The sequence below is a fragment of the Eptatretus burgeri genome, chromosome 10 (assembly GCF_056783735.1).
Source record: "Eptatretus burgeri isolate ZD-2024b chromosome 10, Ebu_testis_v1, whole genome shotgun sequence".
In the NCBI taxonomy this organism is placed as follows: domain Eukaryota; kingdom Metazoa; phylum Chordata; class Myxini; order Myxiniformes; family Myxinidae; genus Eptatretus; species Eptatretus burgeri.
Window position 1 is genome coordinate 64,279,441 of NC_140970.1, and position 24,000 is coordinate 64,303,440.

Here is a 24,000-nt window from a genome sequence, read left to right on the forward strand (position 1 = left end):
CTCCAAAGTGCCCTTCCAGTTTTGTAAATGTGTTTTGTTATACTTTAATATTGCCATAATTTGTATGTTTGTATGTTTCACATAGGTTTAGGAAGGCAGCATATATAGATGATGCCTGAAGCACATCAAAATAAATCCTGCCTAATGTTTCTATATATAAGAAATATAGTTTATCTTTTTTGTTATCACACTCTTTAAAGATAAATTTGAATGTAAATTGTTCAGAAATTAAGGTTTCATCATCAGAAGAAGATGTCAGAGGAAATCTCACCAAATGTTTTGACCATGGTAAGTATCTGTTTATATTTATCTTTAAGTAAATTAGGTAATGATAAAGTAGATATAGATTACAATTAATTATATATATATATATATATATATATATATATATATATATATATATAATATTATAATGAAACAGAAGGCCAAGAAGGAACCCACAGAATTAAAGAAAATAAAGTAAGTAAAAATAAGAAGAACAATACTAATAAGAAAATAAGAAAATAAGTAAAGAAGAAGTAAATTAGATTAGATTACATTTTCATTAGATTTAGATTACATTTAATTAGATATAGATTACACTTTATTAGAAATCGATTAAATTATAAATTAGATATAGATAACATTTTAATTAGATACAGATTATTTTCACAGAATTTCTGCAGTTTTAACTATTGTGAAGCTGATTTGAGTAAAATGATCAGATCCTAAAATACTTAGTTTTGGAAATGTGTTTTGTTTTACTTTAATATGATACATTACAAAGCACCGAAGAGGTATCAGATCATCATACTTAATGTTGCCTTTTTCTTTAATTCAAAAAGTGTTACTTTCTTGAATTTTCTGAAATAATGTAAAACTATTATAATTGGTATTCTCATAACTGAAGGTAACATGCAGTTATAAAACATGAAATAAACCATGATGAAATATTACTGTTCGGCCTCTGTTGTCATGGTTTATTAACAAGGTTTATAACTCGCATGATAACAGAAGACATATAAACCATGACACCAAAAGACTGTTGATATATAAACCATGATAACAGAAGACATGGTAAGAATATAAACCATGATAACAGAAGACATGGTAAGAATATAAACCATGATAACAGAAGACTTTTCATCTTCTGTTATCATGGTTTATACAACAACGAGAACATTAATAAAAATTTTGGGAGAGGGGGAAGAGGGAAGAGCTAATTTTTATTACATGGTACTCTGGGGTGGAATGGTATGCTTAATGTTTCACATCTGCCTTATTTCTGAAATCCTTACCATAGTGGGCCTGAAGAGCTTGGGGCTTGATGAATTGCTGGCAGACACTACAGCCAACCAGGTAAAACTCATCTTGTGACGGACAATGACCAAATATATGCATATCTAAGGGAGTATAGGTCAGAAAGTGAGGAAAGAAAAGTTAGAAGGGACAGGGAATGCCAAACAAAATTTAAACTATTGATGTTTAGCAGAATTTCTTCACAGAACTGACTCATTAGAGTCAGCAAAACCAGTTAATTTTTTTTACAAGCATTCCTCTTTTTTCCTGCCTGTGCTATTCAGAGGACCAAAGTCACATTCAATCAATTATGCAATCTGCGAAGTACTGTATTCCATCGACAAAGTGTTCTGCATAAACTATGGCAGATGATGTACACTTGCTGAACAGGGCACCTCTAATTGTATTTGCAGCATTTATAAGGGGCGGGAAGCATTTGTACCTTTTGTTTTGAAAAATGATTTAAAGCACTGTGACCTTGATGTAAACTTCTCCCTCACCCTTCCCGTTCGTGGTACCCCTGCTTTTTTCCAGTTAAAACTTTTATCCCCATTCAAACCTTTCATTGGAACCCTGTTGCTTAAAAATTATGATTTCCCATTTTACTTTGGATCACCTGCAGAAAGTATCCACCTTTTCGACAAATGTACCTAATGAGATTATGCAGTACAACCTCATTCTGCACTTAACTTTTCATAACATCTTACAATGCTTCATTTGCCCTATTTCTCCATCAGGAACACCCTATGTGTTCGCCTTCTTCATTATGATCTTCTTTCTTCTTCTTCTTCTTTCGGCTGCTCCCGTTAGGGGTCGCCACAGCGGATCATCCGTTATAATCTGCATAATGATTTGGCACAAGTTTTATGCCGGATGCCCTTCCTGACACAACCCTGGTTGCCTCTTACGACACAGGGATATGGTACACCTATTCTAACCGGGGTATACACCGGGCCCAGTAAACTGGTACTAACTTTGCCGACCTCGGAAGGATGACAGGCTGAGTCAACCTCCTGGTGTGTATTAATTCAAGCGGCCAACGGGGCTTGAACTCAGGACCTTTTGGATCCCAGGCTGCTACCCTAACCACAACACCAACACCAGGCTTTCTTCATTCTTCATTATGATCGATTACTCATATTCTTATTTTGCAGAATGTTTCCTCCCAAAACTTACCCAATTGACTAACACTCGGTCTATCAACACCTCCTCCTCCACACCACTCCCCCCGGTTCAGGGGCACGACTTTTATCCATGTCGTCAACAAGTTCACGTTTAATGCCACCCATGATGTCTGTCTCAGTGTATCTAAATTGGCTGGGTGTTCGTACCTCTCTCACCAGCAACTACGCCGTAGCAATGGATTTGTGACTGTATCTGTGAACTTTTTGAGCTGGATTTCTGTCAATGGTAAATCCTCTCTTTCTGGACTTTGTAATGACCAACTTTCCTGTTTTTCCTCTGCTCAAATTGGTTCATCTGATCATGTAGTTGTAGTTGTGAGCGTCAACATCGTTCTGGCTATTTCCTACATCTTTCACCCCAGTGCCTGCGAGTTGGCAGTTCACTCTGGCTGACTTGCAGGGACTGTAAGCTGCCATCTTAATTCATGACTGGTCTCCCATATCTGCCACCCCTGATATTAACTTGGCCTGATATTTCTTCTACAGAAACCTGCTCTCTCTTATGCACAGATTAATCCCATCTCATCTTCAGCTATCATACCCATCCTCCTGCCCATGTTACTCTAAATCCTGCGGTGAGGCATATACCTTGAAACAACCTGCCTTCCCTTCCTGGATGGGCAATCTGATCATAGGCAACCTCAGATCACTCCACAATGCCCACAACAAGTGTGGGTCCAACTCAGGGTAGCCAGAAAACAACATCGATGGCCAACGTAAAGATTCAACTTTCAAGCATGTCCTCCTCTCAAACTTGGTGACACTTTTATAGGTCTGTATCTGAATTGTGATCCCCCTCCATCCCTTCCATCACTTCAAATGGCACTACAGCCATCCCAACCCCTCGTTAATTTGTACCCACCATACCAAATTGCACCCAACTACTCCTGGACTCTATATGTTTCACCTGAGAAGGTGAAGTTTCTCTCAACCCTTGAATGGTTCTTTAACTGGCCTGGACAGCATCAGCGCATGTGTCCTAAAACTCTTGCACCCTCTTTCTGCTCTATTTGCTTGATCATTTTTCCCCAGGTTATCTTTCATCTGCTTGGAAGTCAGCCAACATCACTGCATAACATAAACATGGTGCAAAAATTGATACCCTTAACTGCAGACCTTTCAACTTACTTTCAATCATGAGCAAGGTCATGAAATCCTTCATTGCAGTTGACATCAAATCCTTCCTTTTCTCCAACAACCTGATCTGAGACCATCAGTTCAGATTCAGACAGGGTCACTCTACCCTGGGCATGCTGCTTCTGCTCCCTCTACAATGGATGGAGGGCCTCAAATCAGAGACATGAGATCACGACCACCTCTCCAGACATATCTCAAGCATTTGATACCGTCTGGAAACCCTGCTTTGCTCTCTAAACTTTCTGCTTATGACATCCAAGGCCACCTCCACACATGGCTTACTGATATCCTCTACACCCGTAGCTAATGTGTGGCTCTCAATGAGATCTGCTCATCTACTCTCCTTGTCAAGGCTAGAGTGAAACACGGCAGTATCATGGGCCCAGTCCCATTCCTAATCTTCATCAATGATGTATATGACTGGAAAATCCTCCACCTCTTTGCTGATGACTCCATCCTCAGCCATAACATCAAGGACGGATCCAGGGTGGGGGGTGCAGGGGGTGCGCACTCAACCCCCCCCCCCATTCAGACTTTGCATATGCTCCAGTTTCACTTTTACACAAAATGATATTTTCACCCCAATTTTTATCCCCAAATTATGGAAAACAGCTCTTATTTACATTTTTTCAGCATGTACAGTACCACAATCCAAGCAAGGCCCACCACATTGTCGTCATCAGTGGTGTGTGTGTGTGTGTGTGTGTGTGTGTGTGTGTGTGTGTGTGTGTGTGTGTGTGTGTGTGTGTGTGTGTGTGTGTGTGTGTGTGTGTGTGCGCGCGCGCACGCACGTGTGTACACTGTCAGGTTGCAGTGAATAAGTTGCAAGCACTATCATGCGCTCAGCACTATCCGGTGGACGATTCCACTAATGTGATCGATAAGGGGTGTTGACAATGATTTGCGTCATCGAGCACGTTAGTGGACTCGTCCACCCGATAGTGGAGAGTGCTTCCGAACTTGGTCAATGCCATCTCCATAGATATCAATCATATCAATTTTATCTTAATATCACTAACTTTTCTTTAAGACAAAACGAGTGAGTGTCATGGAAGGACCGAAAAAGAGGAAGATTACCGACTTATTTTTGGCTGTCAGTGCGACAGACCATACTTGAATTACAGATGAGGCATAACAGGGTGGGCCTGCAGGATTGTTTTCATGTGGTATATGGAGAGAAATTTCCATCAATCAAAGTCCTACTTCATATTGGATGCACCCTCCCTGTAGGCTGCTGTGAGGCTGAATGCTTATTTTCTGGCCTGCAGTGACTGAAGACCTACCTAAGAAATTCCGTGGGAGAAACTTGGATGGCATCTCTGGCCTTCATGTACATAAATCATGACTTCCCATGTCCCCACATGATGTGTGTAACATTTTCATTCGGAAACACAAGCACCATCGATTCCAAAACACCATCTATATATTTCCGAGTAATAAAATAATTCACATCCACCGTCCTATCTGATGTCTTTTGTGGGGAGAACCCGCTGCCCGAAGCTTCGCAACCTCGGCACATGGCGGTACCGGGCTTCGCACAGCACACAGTCGGTCAATGGCATAATTTCCCACTACGGGTGTGCACAGGCCTTTTTTAAACTAATGATCGGCTTAGTGAGTTTGCCACTTTGGCGCATTAGTCATCGCAAATCTGCTGAACTGTTGGGCCAGGAAAGAATGCAACGAACTGCAGAAAACTTCCAAGAATGCAGGAAATAGCGTTTCGGATGATCAACTTTTCAAAATTTCCTGGGGGAGGACTCCCAAACGCCGCCCTCCACCCCTCATTCAGCACTATGGCCTGGTGTCCCTCCCTCCCTCCTCCCTCATTCCTGTCTTGAAATTCCTGGATCTGCCTCTTAGCATCATCCTCTTCAATCTTTGCAGACTTTAACAGAATCATAAGCTGGTCAAATACTTCAAATACAGTACTGTATGTTATTCAATCCTGACAAATCTGACACTCTCCCTCTGTCTCTCTCAAAAGATCATCTGAGGAACCTACTTAAGAATCCCCTTTTAGAATCCCCCTCACATCTACCTAAGAATCCCCTTTGAGAAGGAAGCTCAGTCACTCAAATTTTTGGGCCTCACTATCAGCCATGATTCTTCTTGGGAAAACCACATGGTGAAATTTGCCTCCAAAGCCAGACACTGGCTGATTGGGCAGCCTCCATCATGCAAAGTCTTTCCTCAGCACATCCGAACTGTTATCTAATTCTGAGGTCTTCATCCACAGCTTGATGGAGTACTGCTCTCCCCTCCGGGCTGGTGGCCCTGCCTCAAACCTTGCTTAGATTGACACCGTGGAAATCAAGGCCTTCAAAATGATTGGAATGTCCAAACGATGAACTTGACTCTCTGGTTCTATCACTTTACGATGTAGTCTCTCTGTCTTCTACTGCCTCCTTTCTGGTCTTGCACCCTCTGCTCTTTCTGTGCTCTGTCACCCCCCACCCTCTTCTTCTCCCTCCAGGATTATTCAGGGTGCACGGTCCAACACCCTTCTAGTGATACTCCCAAAATCCAAAATCACTGCCCACCTCCACTCATTCCTCTTTTTTTCCTGCCTGTGGAACAAACTTCCTCAGTCTCTTCAATCTCTTGCTTCCATCCAGGACTTCAAGACAGCTGTTCACCACCATCCCAAGTCACCCCCTCCCCCCCCTTCCCATCCACAACCACGATCTCTTCGACCACTATCAATCCTCCCAAAGCCTACATATTTCTGGCTTTCAAGATTCTCCTTCCACTTCTGTGATTGAGACATTGCAAATGTATCCATCTTGCTCACCCTGTGTCCTCTAACATCGTTTATTTCTCCAATTCTCCCTCTTTTGTCCCTCAACCCTGCTGTCGGTATGTTTGTGTCTTGTCTGTTTTTTTTTTTTTTTTTACTGTTCTTTCTGCTCTGTTAAATCCTGAACCGTTCTGTGTTCTAACTTTCCCTTGAGCAAAGACACTGCGTACAAAAATAAACTTCTGTTCAAACTTTGTGTTTGCTGGTCCTTTGTGGCAGTTACACCAGTAAAATGAAGCGAACCAAACAATCAGACAATGTTGCTTTCTCACCAAATACATTTTCAAAAGTTAAAACAAGTAAAAGTTTGGATTAGCTGATCTGAACAGGTCATAGTGAGATATATTAGTAAAGTCTTGATAATAGTGAACCAATTGTAAATACTGATAGCTACTCCATTAGGAAACATTACACTTGAAGCAACAGAAGTTAACTTTGTTTTCTCATGCAATAAATTTTTAATAACATTCTAGCAATACATTCCATCGATGTATGAACTCTCGGTGCACGTAACAGATTTACATTTGTGTGGCTGTTGTTCTCTTTTCACATATTTATCATCCAATTTCCGAATATTCCATGGTAAGCCTCATGCTGATTTTTTTTTCTTCTTCAAATGGGTTAGCTTCATATAAACTCGTGCCAAATAACTAGCACACAAATCATTTCTTTGTACTCATTTGGTGTGCTTAATTATGTGAAACTTTTATTCCTGAACATAGTTTCAACAGAAAAAACATTTCGTCCAACTTTAAACAAGATGTTTAGTGTTCAAGTAAACTGGATCGTGAGCACATTCACCTCCTGCTTTCCCAAAGTCCAGATACCTTTTAGTGTGGAGTAAAGAGTACCATGCATAATCCAAGCAAGGTTATGATTAACCTGTGAGAACAAAAGTTTTCCACAATGTATCATCCCCAAATTATTTTTTACCTCCGTCACCGAAGATGGTAGGAGGTTATGTTTTCACCCGTCTGTCTGTCTGTGTTTGTTACTTGAGAAGATCAAAGATTTTTCCAGGTGTATTGGTTGGTTGCGTGCGTTATTCTGTCTCTGTTACTTGCAAAATGGAAGTTGTTTCAAGTATATTGGTCAGTCAATTTTGATATTCTGTTTGTTTGTTTGTTTGTTTGTTTGTTTGTTTGTTTGTTTGTTACTTGCAAATATCGAAGTTTTTCAAGTATATTGGTCGGTCGATTTTGTTATTCTGTCTGTCAGTCTGTGTGTTTATCTGTTTATCTGTTTCCTGCCTTCAGGTCATAATACTAAACCGATCTTCACTAAACTTCACCACAAGGTGGAGTTCGTCATAAGCAAGAAGCCTCTTGTTTTTGAGGTCAAAAGGTCAAATGGTCAACATAGGCCGAAGGTTAACAAATTTGTCGAATTTCTAAAATCCTCAATTTTCATCCGATTGACTAGAAATTTGAACAGGATTCACAGATCAGGTCACTGAATTCAATCAACAATAAATTTAAATCAACAACAATAAATAAATAAATAAATAAACTCCCACACTCTCTTCAATCCCATTCTTCCCTCCAGGCCTTCAAAACAGCCGTTCACCACCATCTCTTATCTTTCCCCATCCAAAACTATGATCTTGTCTACCCCCATTAATCCACCCCAAACCCACCTCCTTCAAATTCCCTGCTTTCCTTCCTGAAAGTCCCTGTAGTGTCCATCTTGTATACCCCGTGTTCCCTGCCCCATCCCTCGCCCTTCCACAGATCTCCTAATGTCTCTGTTCCCCACTGTTTTGTCCTTCCCTCTCCCACCCCTTTTGTCTCCTGCCCCCCTTGATGTGCGTTGTGTGTTCGCTCTCATAAGAGCCTCAACAATGTGTGCAAAAAAAACCCAAAAAATCTGCACGACATCTTTTTCTTGTTTGTTTGTTTTTATGTTTATCGCCTAACAGGTCACAATTTTACACCGATCGTCAGGAAACTTCACCATATGTTAGAGTATGTCATAAGCAAGAAGCCTATTGTTTTTAAGGTGAAAAGGTCAACACCTTCCAAAAGTCAACTAATTTTCAAACTTCTAGAATCCTCAATTTTCAGCTGATTGACTAGAAATCTGAACAGGATTTTCATATCAGTTCACTGATTTCAACCACCAATTATTTTTGTGGTCAACCTTCACAAAAGAGTCAACATAGGCCAAAGGTCAACAACTTTGGTGGTGTTTCTAAAATCCTCAATTTTCATCCCATAGACTTCAAATTTGAAGACGGTTTATATTTCTGGTCACTGAATTAAACCAGCCGATTATTTTTGTGGTCAACATTGACTAAAAGGTCAGCATAGGCCAAAAGTCAACAACTAAGATTGAATTTCTAAAATCCTCAATTTTCATCCTTTTATATTGACTTGAAATTGGTTTTATTTTGCTGAAGATCCAAATCCAGATCCGGATACGAGAATTTTTTAAATTTTGAAGTGATTCATCACCATTGACAGATGGGGCCAAAAAGTATACATAGCATATTTCAAAAAAATATTGGGCCCAATATGTTCTACTGGATCAGGCATTGCGTGGCAGATGTATGCACTCCATCAATTGTCCCTGCAGTTGTATTTGAAATATGGTGCCATGTTAGAAAGCAGAAAGAAAAGTAACAATATGAGGGTTTTCCCAGGGGAGAGTGCTCCACCCTCCTCATACCCCTTCCCTCAATTAAAACAAGCTCAAATGAGCTAAGATCCTCGTCCTCTTAATGATGGCGTCATAAAAACAAATATGACGTCATTGTGATGTATCAGGTTTGTGATAAATTATCTGTGCTAATGCCCAGCTTGATTCCCGCAAACAAAATATCAAACAGCTTGCCTGGTTTCGGATATAATGGTATCGGCGATTTCCATTCGCGGCGATATTATGACGTCAACTTTTTTTATAGGTAGAATTTCCAATATCGGAGATGGTTACTGCCTGCGTGTGGGCTTTCTGCATATACATGGCAAGTTTCACGAAGATCTAATGAAAACTCTGGGCTGTGAAACAAAAAATGTCAAAAAATAGGAATGACGCCATAAAAATTGATATGACATCATAGTGATGTATCATGTGTGCGGTAATTCATCTCTGCTAATGCCCTGTCCGATTCCCGCAAACAGAATTCAAAAAGCTTGCCTAGTTTCGGAGATAATTTTTTAGGCGATTTCCATAAGCAGAGATATTTTGACGTCATAACTTTTTTTTCTCAGAGGAATTTTCAAAATCGGAGATGGTTACTGTCTGCGCAGGGTATTTTTACATATATATATATATATGCCAAGTTTCAGGAAGTTTCGATGAAAACTGTAGGCTGTGAAACAAAAAAGTCCACAAGAAGAAGATGAAGAACAACAACGTAAGACTTAGAGATCCTCCACAAGGATCTAAAAACTAATTGCTGAGCATGTAATCTATAAATCTATACTAATAAATGTCAGTGTGTGTCAGTGTGGGTGCATCCTCCATCACTCCAAAAAAGAAAAAAACCTAATGGCCTGAAACTTTGCATGCATATTGAGGGACCTCCAAGGCAGTGCATGAATGAAAATTGGATGCTTGGGATAATGTAAACACATTTTGAAGATAATTAATGATTTATCTCCATGAAAGGCTTATCCTTGGTCAGTCCAAGTCAGTAGCTGCCATGTTGATTCAGCCAATTGAAATATGCCTTGCTTTGGAAACACCATCTACTCTCACGGACTAATTAAACTATATATAATCAAAATATTATATCAGATTTGAGAATCGGATCTCGTGGACTAATAATGGCATAATAAAACATAAAAAACTAATAAGTGTCAAAATCTGGAGTGAAATCTGAAAAATTTAACAAATTCACGATTTTTATAACTAAGTGTATTTATTTTCGCAAAGAATGAAACAAAACATTTTTTTACTGTCGGACGATTACATTGAGTGAAGAAAAGATAAAGGAATGTACACAAAGTGGAACTTCGTAGAACGCAACAAAAATAATTAACCAGTGGGATCAAAGCTGCTTTTGCAAGTCATGGCAATACAATCCACAGCGGTCCTTTAAAAAAAAAATCAATATACAGTGTCAAGGTTTGTATATGAGCAAACACACAGAATGTACAACAAGGGGAGCAGGAGACAGGAGGGATGGGAGAGGGAAGCGGAAAACAGTGGGGAATAGACACATGAGATCTGTCGAAGGGAGTGGGGTGGGGTGGGGTACACGGGGTAAACAAGATGGACACTACAAGGACTTTCAGGAAGGAAAGGAGGGAATTTGAAGGAAGTGGATTTGGGGTGGATTAACGTGGGTAGAAAAGATCATGGTTTTAGATGGGGAAAGATAGATGGTGGTGAAAAGCTGTTTTGAAGACCTGCAGGGAAGAGTGGGATTGAAGAGTGTGTGGGAGTTTGTACCAAAGGCAGGAAAAAAGAGGAATGAAAGAATGAAGGTGAGCAGTGATTCTTGATTTTAGTAGTTTTACCAGAAGGGGGTTGCTGGCGGAACTTGAGCGCCCTGCGGAAATATGGGCAGGACAGATAGCAGACAGAGCAGGGGGGGGGGGGGGGCAAGGCCGGAGAAGAGACGGTAGAAGACAGAAAGACCACCAACCTGCCTGCAGTGAAAGAGTGAGTGACCCAAAGACTCAGACTCATCGCGGGAGATACCAATGATCTTAAATGCCTGAGAAATGAGAGAAGTGGGAGCACCGGCCCAGAGGAGAGAACAATGGTCCATCAGGCTGTGGATGAAAGCATTGTATGTGGTCAGGAGCTCAGGTGTGCCAAGGAAAGACTTTGCAAGATGGAGGATGTCCAAACAGCGACTAGCTTTGGAGCTAGCTTGGAGATGTGGCTCTCTCAGGAAAGATCATGGTAGATAGTGAGGCTCAAATGTTTGAATGAAAGGACTTCTTCAAGAGTATTATTGAGAAAGTAAATGGGGGGGGGAGGGGTTCCAGACGGTCCTTTTGGAGAGACATCGTGAGAGTGTGAGATTTGTCAGGATTGAAAAACATGTTCCATGTGTTGGACCAACTTGTGATTTTATCCCGATCTGCAGAGAGTGAACAGGCTGCTGCTTGCCAATGTGAGGGATCACAGATCGTACGGCAGAGAGTGGAGTCATCAGCAAAGAGATAAAGAGGATTTTTCAGAGCATCGGAGAGATCATTGATGAAAACGAGAAAAGCACTGGGCACAGAACACTGCCTTGAGGAACTCCAGCCTGGACAGGAAGAGGGGATGAGAGAATTCCATTGAGGGCCACACGCCGGCTGCGACAGGTGAGCAAGTCTGCGAGCCATGAGTGGAGATTGCCTTGGATACCACAGGCAGAGAGTTTGGTGAGCAGGGCGGGGTGCCAGACCGAATCGAAAGCATGCGATATTTTGAGGGAGATGGCTCTAATCTCACATCTGGCATTGAGGACCACCATCCTTTGTTGGGAAAGCAGAAGCAGCAAGTCCAGGGTAGAATGACCTGGTCTGAATCCAAATTGATGATCGGAAATCAGGCCTTTGGACAAGAGGAAGGATTTAATGTGAGAAGCGAGGATTGATTCCATAACTTTGCTGATGATTGGGAGAAGGCTGATTTGTCTGTGGTTGCAAGGATATGTTTTTGCACATTTTTATGCAGAGTGGTAATGTTTGCTCATTTCCAAGCAGATAGCAGAAAACCTTGAGCAAATGAGAGGGTGAATAGAACAGTGAGAGGGTGAGCAAGAGCAGCAGAGCAGGTTTTTAGAACACGATGATTGATGCCGTCTGGACCAGTTGCAGAATCAGAGTCGAGGTTTGACAGCAAGCTCTACACCTTGTCAGGAGAAAAGGACACAAAGGAGTCCCGGAACAGCTGGGTGTGACTGGGTCAGGTGGGTACAGAAAGTGATGGGTTTGGGACACAAGATTTAGAAGCAAACATGGAGTTTTGGCATTCAGCCTTTTCACGTGCAGTGTCAGCTGTGCGTCCATTTGAGGTAAGGGAGGGAATGGAGGGGGAACATACACCAGAAACAGACTCAACTATATGCCACCAGGATATAGAAGAGGGAGAGAGGATTGAGAGTTCGGACGTGAGATTAGAAAGATGTTGTTTCCTGGCTCTCCTCAGGGTGGACACACACTTGTTCCGAGCTTTGTAGAAGGAAATGAGATTGCCTTCAGTTGGATTAGCCTTCCATGAGGTGAAGGCAAGTTGTTTTAGGACAACTGCCTCGCCATAAGCTTCAGTGTACCATGGGCAGGAGGAAGGGTTTGACAACTTAAGATGAGACGGGATAAATCTGTGCATGAGATAGAGCAAATTTCTTTGAAAGAATTCCCAGGATGAGTTGATGTCAGAGAAAGTAGAGATCGGAGACCAGTCTAGAAGTTTGCTGGCTGCTTGAATTCTTTGACAGTCGGCCTGATTGAAATGCCAGACACGACGGCACTGAGATGGTTCTCTAATAACAGCAAGAGAGATGTTTACTTTGACAAGCATGTGGTCAGAAGAACCGATTGGAGCAAAGGAAGAACGGAAGATGTTTTCTGGGAAATTGGTCAAAATCAGATCCAGAAGAGATGGAGTACCACTGGCTGAGATCCTTGTAGCGAAGTTCACAGATTGTGTCAGTCCCGATGAGTCGCAGAAGTCTTTTGCTGAAGAGCCATGGCAGGTGATGATGGAGGTACCTGGCATGATGGCAATTGAAGTTACCACATATGAGGAAGAGAGAGTTGGGATGAGTGGATCGAAGTTGGTCCATGTTTTCGGCGAGAGAGATGTAAACGGAGTCATCACTGTTTGGTGGACAGGACAACACACATATAAACATGAGGTGGGAGTGGAAGGGAAGCCGTAGCCAAAGGTATTCCTGCGAGTGTGGGGAAGAGAGGGCAGTGCATGGTGAGTGAGGAATAGAGTTTTTGATAAAGAGAGCAACTCCGCTGCCAGGACAAGGTTCAGCTCTGTCATACCGGAGGAGGACGTAACCAGAGAGAGATACTGGGGAGTCAGAGACATCTTGAAGGAGGAAAGTTTCTGTTAAGCAGATTACGTCTGGTTTGTCAGTGGCAACATGTATGGAAAGATCTGTCAGGTTTTAGTGAAGGCCCTGGATGTTTGAGGCCCACTCTGTTAAGGAAGATAGAGTGGAGGAGGTTTTGGGTGCAGGGGAGGGGAAGGGGAGGACGAGGTCGGAGGTCGGGAGAGATGTTAACAGAATGTGGGGGATTACAGAATAACGAGGGGAGAGGGCCGGATGAGGAGAAAAGGCTCGGTGGTGATGGGATGAGGCACAGTGGGGGAGTAATAAGAGAGGGGGCAGAGGGAAGTTGAAGATTGGAGGAGGTGGAGGATCCCAGATGGAAGAGAGAGGGCAGGGCAACGAGGCCGCTTTGTGGATGTGAGGGGTGGTACCTTTGAGAAGGGGAAGTGAGTCGGGGGGAGATTGGAGGTTGCAGGGTGAGGGGGGAGTTTGAGAAAGGTGGAACGGAAGCTTGGAGTGGGAAAGAGTGTGAAGGTTGCTTTGAGAGGGAGGGCTGAGAGGGAAGCTTTGAGAGGGAGTTGAGACGATGAGAGCAGGCATGACCAAGGGACAGTAGGGCGATGGGAGAGATTGGGGAGAGGGGAAGGATGAAACTTGGTAGTGTTATGGTGAAGAAGGGAGCAGGCAGAGCGAGGTACAATATTTGAGGAGTTGGGAAGAGGGGGAGGTGTGAGAGGAAAGAAAGAACATGTTTCAAATGTTGAGTGTACTGATTGAGAGGGTGAGATATGTATTAGGTTAGGATGGAGCCCACAAAACACCACACAGGTTGCGACATCAGAGGAGGAGCTGATACTGAAGCAGAAGACAGTGAAGAGGCGTTAAGAGTGGAGGTAGGATGAGGGCCAAGATGGGAGGGGTAAGGAGAGGGTATAATATTGATAACAGACAATTGATAATAAACAATTGATGGAATAAAGGGACATGGAACACGAACATGTATTGTCAACTGGGATTTTAAAATTTTTTATTCAATAAAGGAGAATTAAGAGAATGGAGAAAAGAAACGTTGTAACGGGACTTTTTAGACATGGGATGAAAGAAAGGTCGAATTGAAAAGTCTTTTAAAGAGGAAGAAGAGTCATGAATTATGATACAATATAGAGAACCACACATGTGAAAGAGGAAGTTGAAACATTTTAAGAGACCGTTTTTTTATTTTGATAAAGATTAGGTGAGTTAGGTAAAGGAAAGGTTGAAGAAAAAAACGTGAAGGTGTATGGTGAATTTGGATCGGCTAACGTAGGAGGAAGATGATAGATCGGCAAAGGAGACCCATGGTATTCAAGGCCATCTCCACTCATGGCTCGCAGACTTCCTCTCCTGTCGCAGTCAACGTGTGGCCCTAAATGGAGTTCTTTCATCCCCTCTTCCTGTGCAGGCTGGAGTTCCTCAAGGTAGCGTTCTGGGCCCTGTTCTTTTTCTGGTTTTCATCAATGATCTCTCGGACTCTCTGGAAAATCCTCTATTTCTCTTTGCCGATGACTCCACCCTCTGCCGTACCATCTGTCATCCCTCAGACCGGCAAGCAGCAGCTTCTTCGCTCACTGCAGATCTGGATAAAATCACAAACTGGTCCAACACGTGGAACATGTCTTTCAATCCAGACAAATCTCACACTCTCACTATGTCTCTTCGAAAGGACCGTTTACAAAACCCCCCCATCCACTTTCTCAACAATCCTCTGGAAGAAGTCTTTTCTTTCAAGCTTCTAGGTCTCACTATCTGCCATGACCTTTCCTGGGAAAGTCACATTTCCAACCTCGCCTCAAAAGCCAGTCGCCGACTGGGAATCCTCCGTCGTGCTAAGTCCTTCCTCGGCCCTCTTGAGCTCCTGACCACTTACAAAGCTTTTGTCCGTAGCCTGATGGAGTACTGCTCTCCCCTCTGGGCTGGTGCTCCTGCCTCCCACCTTTCTCGGCTTAATGCTGTCGAAACCAGGGCATTTAAGATCATCGGCATCTCCCGCAATGAAGCTGAGTCTTTGGGCCTCTTACTCAATCACCGCAGGTTGGTCGGTGGTCTTTCTGTCTTCCACCGACTCCTCTCCAGCCTTGCCCCCCTGCTCTCTCTGCGATTTGTCCCCACCACATTTCCACAGGGCGCTCAAGGTCCGCCAACAACCCCCTTCTGGTAAAACTACCAAAATCACGAATCACTGCTCATCTTCACTCTTTCATTCCTCTTTTTTCCCACCTTTGGAATAAACTTCCTCACTCTATTCTTTCCCATTCTTCCCTCCAGGCTTTCAAAACAGCTGTTCACCACCACCTCTTATCTTCCCCCATCCAAATCCTCGATCTTTTCTACCCCCGATAATCCACCCAAGCCCACTTCCTTCATTTCTCCTGCTTTGCTTCCTGAAAGTCCCCAAAATATCCATCTTCTCTTCGCCATGTTCCCCGTCCCATCCCCATCCCTCTCCCTTCCACAGTTCACCTAATGTGTCTGTTCCCCACTGTTTTGTCCCTTCCACTCCCGCCCCTCTTGTCTCATGCCTCCTTGCTGTGAGTTGTGTGTTTGCTCTCATACGAGCCTCGACCAAGGTATACAAAAAAAAAAAAAAAAAAAAAAAAAAAATAAGGAGGAGGAAAAAGAGTCGGTACCGGAAGTCACATGGTTCCGTGGGGTATAAGGTGAGGAGAAGGGGTTTTTTGTTGTGTTTTTTATATTTTAAGATGAAACAGAGGGTACAGCTGGGAGAGATAGAAGGAGGGTGGAGGGAAAAGTGGCGAAAATAAAAACTGATGGTAAAAAGGAGAAAATACAGTAAACACGATCGTGCACACAAACAGGAAGAAGGGTAGGCTTCAAAGAAACCCGATATGAAAAAGACGGCAGAAATTCAACAATTTGCACAAGTTTTAACATGAGACTGAACTAGGAACACACAGTCAACACAGAGATAACAAAATAACAGTAAAAACTTGACCAAAAACGACTGGAAAACTTATCTTTGAGAAAGTCGGCAGAGACCCTGAAGAGGAACTGCCACTGTCGTTCAACAACCAGAACCGGAAGTTTTTTTCGGCAATTACGAACGCAGTTTGTTTTTTCACCTTTTTATGGGATCTGATTTCTTTATAAAAGATGCCAATAACACCATGAACATCGAATCATCGAAACACCTCGTGTGCCAAATTTCACCATGTTGGTTTGACCTTGGAAGGCATTGACTGACATTTTGTGTGCTCTCTGTGGGAACTGAATTCCGCTCATTTTTAAACTTGAATTCACAACTTAAAGAATTATATCTAAAGGTAAGCCTTTGTGGTTCTCCTATTTGTGTACTTGATCTGTGCGGAACTTCATACGGAACCTGTGAATTGATACATTTTAAATTCCTTCTCTATTCGATTGGTGCATCGAACGACACAGCATCCCGTTATGTTTGAAATGAATGCTGAGCGACCATGTGCTTATTTTATAAGCTATTGGCTGATATAAAATGAAGCATTTCATACAGGTCTGGTCATGTGAAAAGCAAGTTTAATACAAAATACAGTACAGGGAGTCCCCGGGTTCCGAATCATTGTTCATATAATCAGTAAATTGAATAGGATATGCTTTATAAAGGTTATGTTGTTTCTCTTTGTAAGTTTCAAAGCAAAATAAACTTAATAACACCGAATTTCCAAGCCATTTGCTGTCACATGTTTTCTAAGTTACAGAGCCAAATTTTTCCTCCCCATCACACGACAATTGGCTGCTGTTTATAAAGAATAATGTTTGTGCACATCTCCTTGCAACGTCTGTAATTTAACATTGTTTTTTTTTGTTTGTTGAAATTCACCCTAAACAAGTGTGAATGCTACTCAAGGAGTTTGGGTTGTATCCAGTACAGTACTGTGTAATCGCTAATCGATACCCACATGGACACCAATCAGTCGATGCCGAGTACCGAACAATTGCCGATTGCCGAGTCCGATATCAGGCCAGCACTAATCTATTCTAATAAATGTCAGCATTTGTCCGTCAATCCGTCCGTCTCCTCCATAACCCAAAAAACCATGACACCTAACAGCCCCAAACTTTGCAAACATACGAAGGGAAGTCCAATTGGTGAATGAATGAAAACTGGGTGTTTGGGTTCATGGAAAACACGACTTTTGAAGATAATTAACAGCATTATTTAATTATCCTTTATCATGGGGTTATCCTTGGTCACCTCACTGTCCCTGGCTGGGGTCTTAATTCACCTTTTTTTTTGGCCTGCTCATCAATGTCTTGACTTGAAACAGACTGTAACGATTTCTTCAGGATAAAGTTCTTGGTGAATTTATTTATGTTTGTATCTGTCTGTCTGTCTGTCTGTCTGTCTGTCTGTCTGTCTGTCTGTCTGTCTGTCTGTCTGTCTGTCTGTCTGTCTGTCTGTCTGTCTCTCTCTCTCTCTCTCCAACCACTCTCAGTCTCCCACCGTCTCGGCCTCGGTGTCTCTGTCTCTGTCTCTGTCTCTGTCTCTGTCTCTGTCTCTGTCTCTGTCTCTGTCTCTGTCTCTGTCTCTGTCTCTGTCTCTGTCTCTGTCTCTCTCTCTCTCATATCACATTCTCCTCACTCATATTATCGATACCTATGAATCACTAGATACATTCCAATGCTTATAAACACCCGGAGATGCCAGCGTTCGTGGCTTTATTTCATTTCCGTACATGCATAACCTCAAAGATCTCTTCATCTGAGCCAAATTTCAAAATTTAAACTTCTTAATTGGTTTCAGCAGTAGTTCTGACCGCTTAAAAAAAGTGTTAATTTGCCCAATTCAGACATTGCCTGACATTTCAGGTGCATGGTGTTTAAATTATCGATCAGTGATCACGAATAACTTGCCAAAACAGCCCTTCCTGATCAACCGTTTCGTCGGAGTGCTTGTTTGAGTGCTTAAGCCACTTGGCGAGTGCTCTACAAGCTGCTTTGTTGTTCATTTCCAAGCCATGGCCATGCATGGCAAAAGTACTTGAAGTGTGACTGAATATATCAATCAACTTGAACAAAGTTCAGGCCCCACTGGCCTGTGTTTGGCCCCACGTTGTTGTGCAGTGCCTAGTGCAGTGCCTTGTGCGGTGGCTCACCCGCTGAAAATGTGCAATTTTGTTTTCCACGTTTCCGTTTTTGTACGATCTTCTTTCATCATACAACCCGTCACTTTTACAAAGAGAGACATATACAAAAAATGAAATGTTTCATTATTTAAAGTCTCATCCCCGTTTCATTGGAGCGCTTGATTGTATAAGCTACTTGGCGAGCGCTCTTTAAGCCTCAATCGCCACAAGCTTCCATGGGAATAGTGCAGCGTAGTTCTCCGTGGGGATATATCCAGAGTTAGGAAGGCATAATAAATTAAATGATTAAATGTAAAAAAATGTTTTCAGTTGTGACAAAGCAATGAATCGCCACATCACAGCAGGATAAGCAAAAGGTACGCACGCTCGCTCAAAACTGTCTGGCATGGGTTTGAATGATGACCCAGCTATAAACTTTCATCCCGGTGTTCACAGGCAAAGTGATTCATCAATGTGTGTGGCGTCTCTCTGGTGGAGGTTAAACTGGACGTCACATCTGCCGGAATTCCCAAACCCCCTCTTCACTTCCAATCAACCCTTCTCCCTCTCCCTCTCTCTCTCTCTCCCCCCCCCCGCCCTGCCCCGACGCAGCTGATCATTCGCACGTGCGTGCACTCACGAGCACAGATTCTCCGCGTCTCTTGGTGGTGCGTAGCATGTTTCGTTGCTATTTTCTCGCTCCTTTCTAAAACATTATGGTTTTTCTATATCGCTTCTTGTATTGTCCCATCTCCTGAGCGAAAGAGAGAGAGAGAGACGGAGCCCACAGTCCGGTGTTAGGAGGTTATCAACCGGTAGTCTGGTGAGGCCGCCAGCAGATGGTTTTTTCCCATTACTGTGGTTGTGTTTTGTTGATAATTTTTGGTGTTTAAAAGACGCTATTTTTCGCGGAGCTCGTTAACGAGCATCCCTTTGTGTGTTGAACATGGCGGGCGAACGTTTCCACATCGGAAGTTACGAGGCGTTAACCCGTAAACACGGACTTGTCTGCACTCCTCCTCGTGAAGTGAAAATTGAAAATGTTCTCTTAGCGATTGGAAACATAATCGGTTCACATCACATCCGTGCAGCCTCTCGGATGGACAAAAAACTCGTCATATTTGTCTCAGATGTGCACATGGTGAATTCTGTTGTGGAGCGAGGTCTCTTCGTCGAGCCGGACCTCTACCTTACTGTATCCTCGTTACAAATGCCGACGACGAAAATTAATATCACCAATGTCCCACCGTTCATCAAGAACGAGGAATTATGTACTCAGTTGAGAAGGTTCGGTACAGTAGTATCAAAAATTACCATGGTGCCGTTATACTCGAGCAGTGGAAAGTTTCAAAACGTAATGACATTCAAAAGAGTTGTGAACATGATACTGCCTGAAAATGTGAAACAGTTAAATGTGGTTTTTAGTGCGAAAATTGACGACCATGTTTATAAAATGTACGCCTCCACGGACGTAATGACGTGTCATATCTGCGGGCATACGGGCACGTAAAAAATTCCTGTCCCAACGTGGCTACGTCATCAGAAAGGCAACAACAGGAGATAAGAGATCCTCCTCCCCCACCTACTGTAGAACGAGAAACGATCGTTCCCTCCCGCCCCCCCCCCTCCTGCTGGTGGGCAGGAAGAGAATGACCCCTCTCCCCTATCTTTTAGGGAACGAGAGGCGGTAGACCCCTCCCCCCGACCTATCGGCGGGAGAGAAAAAGACCTCCCCCCCCACCTATGGTTGCATGAGAAGAAGAACCCCTCCCACCTACGGGGGGGGGGGAGAAGAAGACTCATTTCCCCATAGAGTACAGGACAGTACAGATGAAAACATGGAGGTTTTCATAACAGTTGCCAGTAAAAAAGGTCAATAACGTTCATGTTCAGGAGTGACTGAGGGAAAAGAAATGCATAATAAGATCCAGGCTGTGTCGGTCTCATCAGACCTTCAAGATGAGTCAAACATAGACAATCTTGTGGTACCGGAAAGCACACGAGGACCGGTGCTAACAATGAGTAACCCATTTGCACCACTCGCTGATATCGACATAGACAGTGAGGTTCGTACAACTCAAGATGACATGAGTGGATGTATTGACAGGCAGATTCTCTCCAATGAGTTTGCAGAGGAGCATGCCAATAAGAAAGAATCAGATAAGATGGGACCCCCCTTGGAGGAAACTGTTAATCCGTCCAAGGCTGAACAGATCAAGGGGGAATCTTTCCATGGAAAAGATGCTGAGAGAGATGCTGCATGTAAAAATGTAGAGTCAGAAGTGTCTATAAATAATACAGATCTCGTTGTCTCGATTGATATCAATGGGTTTGAATTAAATAATGAACAAGTAGAGAACAACAAAGAAGAAGAGGTTAGCCCTAACAAAAGCTCTTCTATCCCGTCAGTCAGCACTTTAAGTTCTCAAAATTGCGAAGATGGGGGGAATACCATATAGGCCATCAGCCATGGTTCAGGAAGTGCCTGAAAATCAAGTTTCGTTCCACTCATCGGGGGGGGGGGGGGGAGGAAGACAAAACCTTGATGATATGATAGTATATATCCAAATACATACGCATGCAAAAGTTCTCCACTCAAATAGCTGCAGTTATTGTGTATTTTCATCTTGAAAATCGATGCATTCCCCGCGTTCTCTCATTTGAATTTTCTACACTCGGATCACGTGTAGGCCACGTGACACCTCGACAGTCAATAGATCGGCTGACATCGTATGCAAATTTCGTCAGACTGTCATGTGACCAGCTAAGTTGTCCAAGATGGCAGCTTCCTGCAGGGAGGAAATTACCGGCAGCGATCGGCGATTTATCGGTAATTTTTGATGAATATGGCCAGCGAGGACACTCCTCAGTGCATTAATCACCAGGACAATGTGGTGAACGAAGAAGTCAAACGTTATACCTCTGTAAGATGGGATAAATGGAGAGAAAGTGTCAACAAATGGCTCGTCTTAGACGGTCACGAATGATGTTTAGCTGAGAGTGCTGGCGCGGGAGGACTAACTTCGATCATGGGCCTATTGTACCCGGAGTGCCAGCGCGGGAGGACAAACCATTGTGCAACGCCAGCGCATTGACCCATCGAATGAACGCCATTGACCCTGCCTCGGACAGCTTTATATATAGCCGGTTAGCCACGGCCGGACATTACATGCATACGGCCGGTGGAGCAGACAACTGGGCAGTCGAACCGGCGCTGATCGACACTTGAGGTGCACCCAGTCAGCGCGAGGATTGACTTTGCCGCATCACTAGTCATGTGGCGTCTTCGTCTGGGAAGAGCAACCCTCGCCTCGCCATCGTCAGGGTGGCCTTGGGCCAGTCCCGCAGGGTTGAGTCGATGTAACGGGGCGCCGGGCGGTATCGTGTGTCGCGGAGAGTTGATTCAATTATATTTATATATTTTACACCTATGCAGTTCGACTCTCGTGTTGAGGATGTTCCAGACCTCACGAGGTGGGGACCCAGCCTCCTTACCCGTCATCGCATCAGCCCCTAGACGGCCCCGACTACTACAATAGGGGAAAGCGGGGTAACCTAATTTTGGCTTTTCGTGGGAGTTGCAGGTATACAACATGTCCAGCAATGTTCAATGCAGAGTGCAGTTTTTTGGCGATGGTTCATACATGCAATCATCAACAATCGCAGAGTCATCATGCATGGTTTGTGAACAACGTTTCTCAGCCCCACGTATTCTTTTTGCATTGATGAAGCGACGGTAGCAAGTGTCGTGATAGCCCAGATGATTAGGGATTTCGTCACACTCAATATACACTCGTGCACTCTCGGCTAAATGTCGTTCGTGACCGTCTAAGACTAGCCATTTGTTGACACTTTCTCTCCATTTATCCCATCTTACAGACGTAAAACGTTTGACTTCTTCGTTCGCTACATTGTCCTGGTGAATAATACACTGGGGAGCGTTCTCACTGGCCATATTCATCAAAAATTACCGATAAATCGCCGATCAGCTGCCGGTGATTTCCTCCCTGTTCGGAAGCTGCCATGTTGGACAACTTAGCTGGTCACAGGACAGTCTCATACCTGCCAACCCTTTTTGAAGGAAAAGCAGCAGGCTGGCGTGCGACGCAGTTGCACGCGTCCCTAGGGGGGTCCGGGGGCATGCTCCCCCTTGGAAATTTTTCAAAAAAATGAAGCAAAATGATGCAATCTCCTGCATTTTGAGACCACAGTTCGCTGTAATATATCAACAAATTTTTAGAGTGAAAAAGAGAAAACTTAACATGGTTGATCTACTCACCAATCTTCATTTTTCTAAGACATCATGATCATCAGTCACGTTTCCATAAATTACTCACTGTCCAAGCTCTACATGTCTGTGCCCATACATGTACACAAGAGTTTACATAAACTCACTGATACATCTTTTTGAATGAAATGACTGGCCACTCTTATTTCATAACATATTTACAGTTTCACGCATATTTACAGTTTTCAGGTTTGAACAGTTAAGATGCACATTTTGCTATTCAGAGCCTGGTAGGTGGCAGATTTGGCCTTCTTAAGAAGGTTGGCATCTGGCTTCCACGAGAAGCAGCTGATGCCATCCGGCTTGAAGATGTTAATCTTCCCTGCCAGCAAACCACACAGAGTGTTTCTGACGCCATGGCTGTCCTCGTACACACTTGACTTGGCGTGACCTTCCTTGCCGTGTCCCAACGTGCTCCTCTGATCAGTTGTCATTTTTCTTGACCATGCTGAAAAGGGACTCACAGTAGGCATTACTGTGAGGGATCAGCAGGACGTGTTTGGCCAGTCTACAGAGCGATGGGTAAATGGGCTGGCTGGTGCCAGTGGCAGGATCCGTCAACTTCTCCATGGCTGCCCAAAACACATCCACCCTCTCATCTGGGTCACATGCTGGCAGGGTGACATCTGACTGATATGTACAGAACTCTCTGCACAGCGCATCTCTGTTCTCTTCTGGGGCAACAGATGCAGGGAGCTATTCAACCAGTGTAAGTAGGCTCTGCATGGAAGCTGTCTTGAATGAGGCTGGGTCCACGATGACCGCATTCCTGATCAAAGGGTCCTGGAATGGGAATTTGTCCGTCATGTAGGTCAGGGAACCAACCTAGAACATTTGGACCTCTGCTCTGAATTTCGTCACTCCACTGGTCCCCTCTAGGGCGTTCTTCACAATGAGCTGCATTGCCTGGAAACCGACAAGTAGCTCCCTGTTCGACCTGTGGTTGTCCTGTTCAGTGACAGCTTGTATCCTAACAGCTTGTATCCCCCATGACTGATGGAGAAGTCTGATTGACATATATCACAGAAGGCACGTCCGTCTCCCTTACGCGAAGCCTTGATACACTTGAACTCTGTTGTCCAACTTGGCTTAAACTTGTTGACCCAGCGTGGGGGTGGTTTTTTTCTTTTCTGGTGTTTGCATTGTTGTCGTGCACTGAAGCGATGAGCACTCTCTGTTAACTGCAGTCTTTGATCATGAATGGAAAATGGCACGTTGTCTTGAAATGAATGCCCGCCGTTTCCTGTCATCCCATTGGTCAT

At 43.5% G+C, this 24,000-nt stretch overlaps 1 protein-coding gene across 11 annotated transcripts in view; it reads right to left on the reverse strand.

Moving 5' to 3' along the window:
* The window catches only part of LOC147018718 (uncharacterized), a 286,880-nt gene that overhangs the window by 194,003 nt on the left and 68,877 nt on the right, over positions 1-24,000 (reverse strand). For 9 of the 11 annotated variants that reach the window (XM_085898717.1, XM_085898707.1, XM_085898708.1 and 6 more), the window contains one exon: positions 1,278-1,382. The exons of the other annotated variants lie outside the window; for them this stretch is intronic. In XM_085898717.1, the coding sequence (XP_085754843.1) occupies positions 1,278-1,382 (105 nt within the window). The remainder of the gene's footprint in view (positions 1-1,277; positions 1,383-24,000) is intronic. 11 annotated transcript variants of the gene reach the window in all.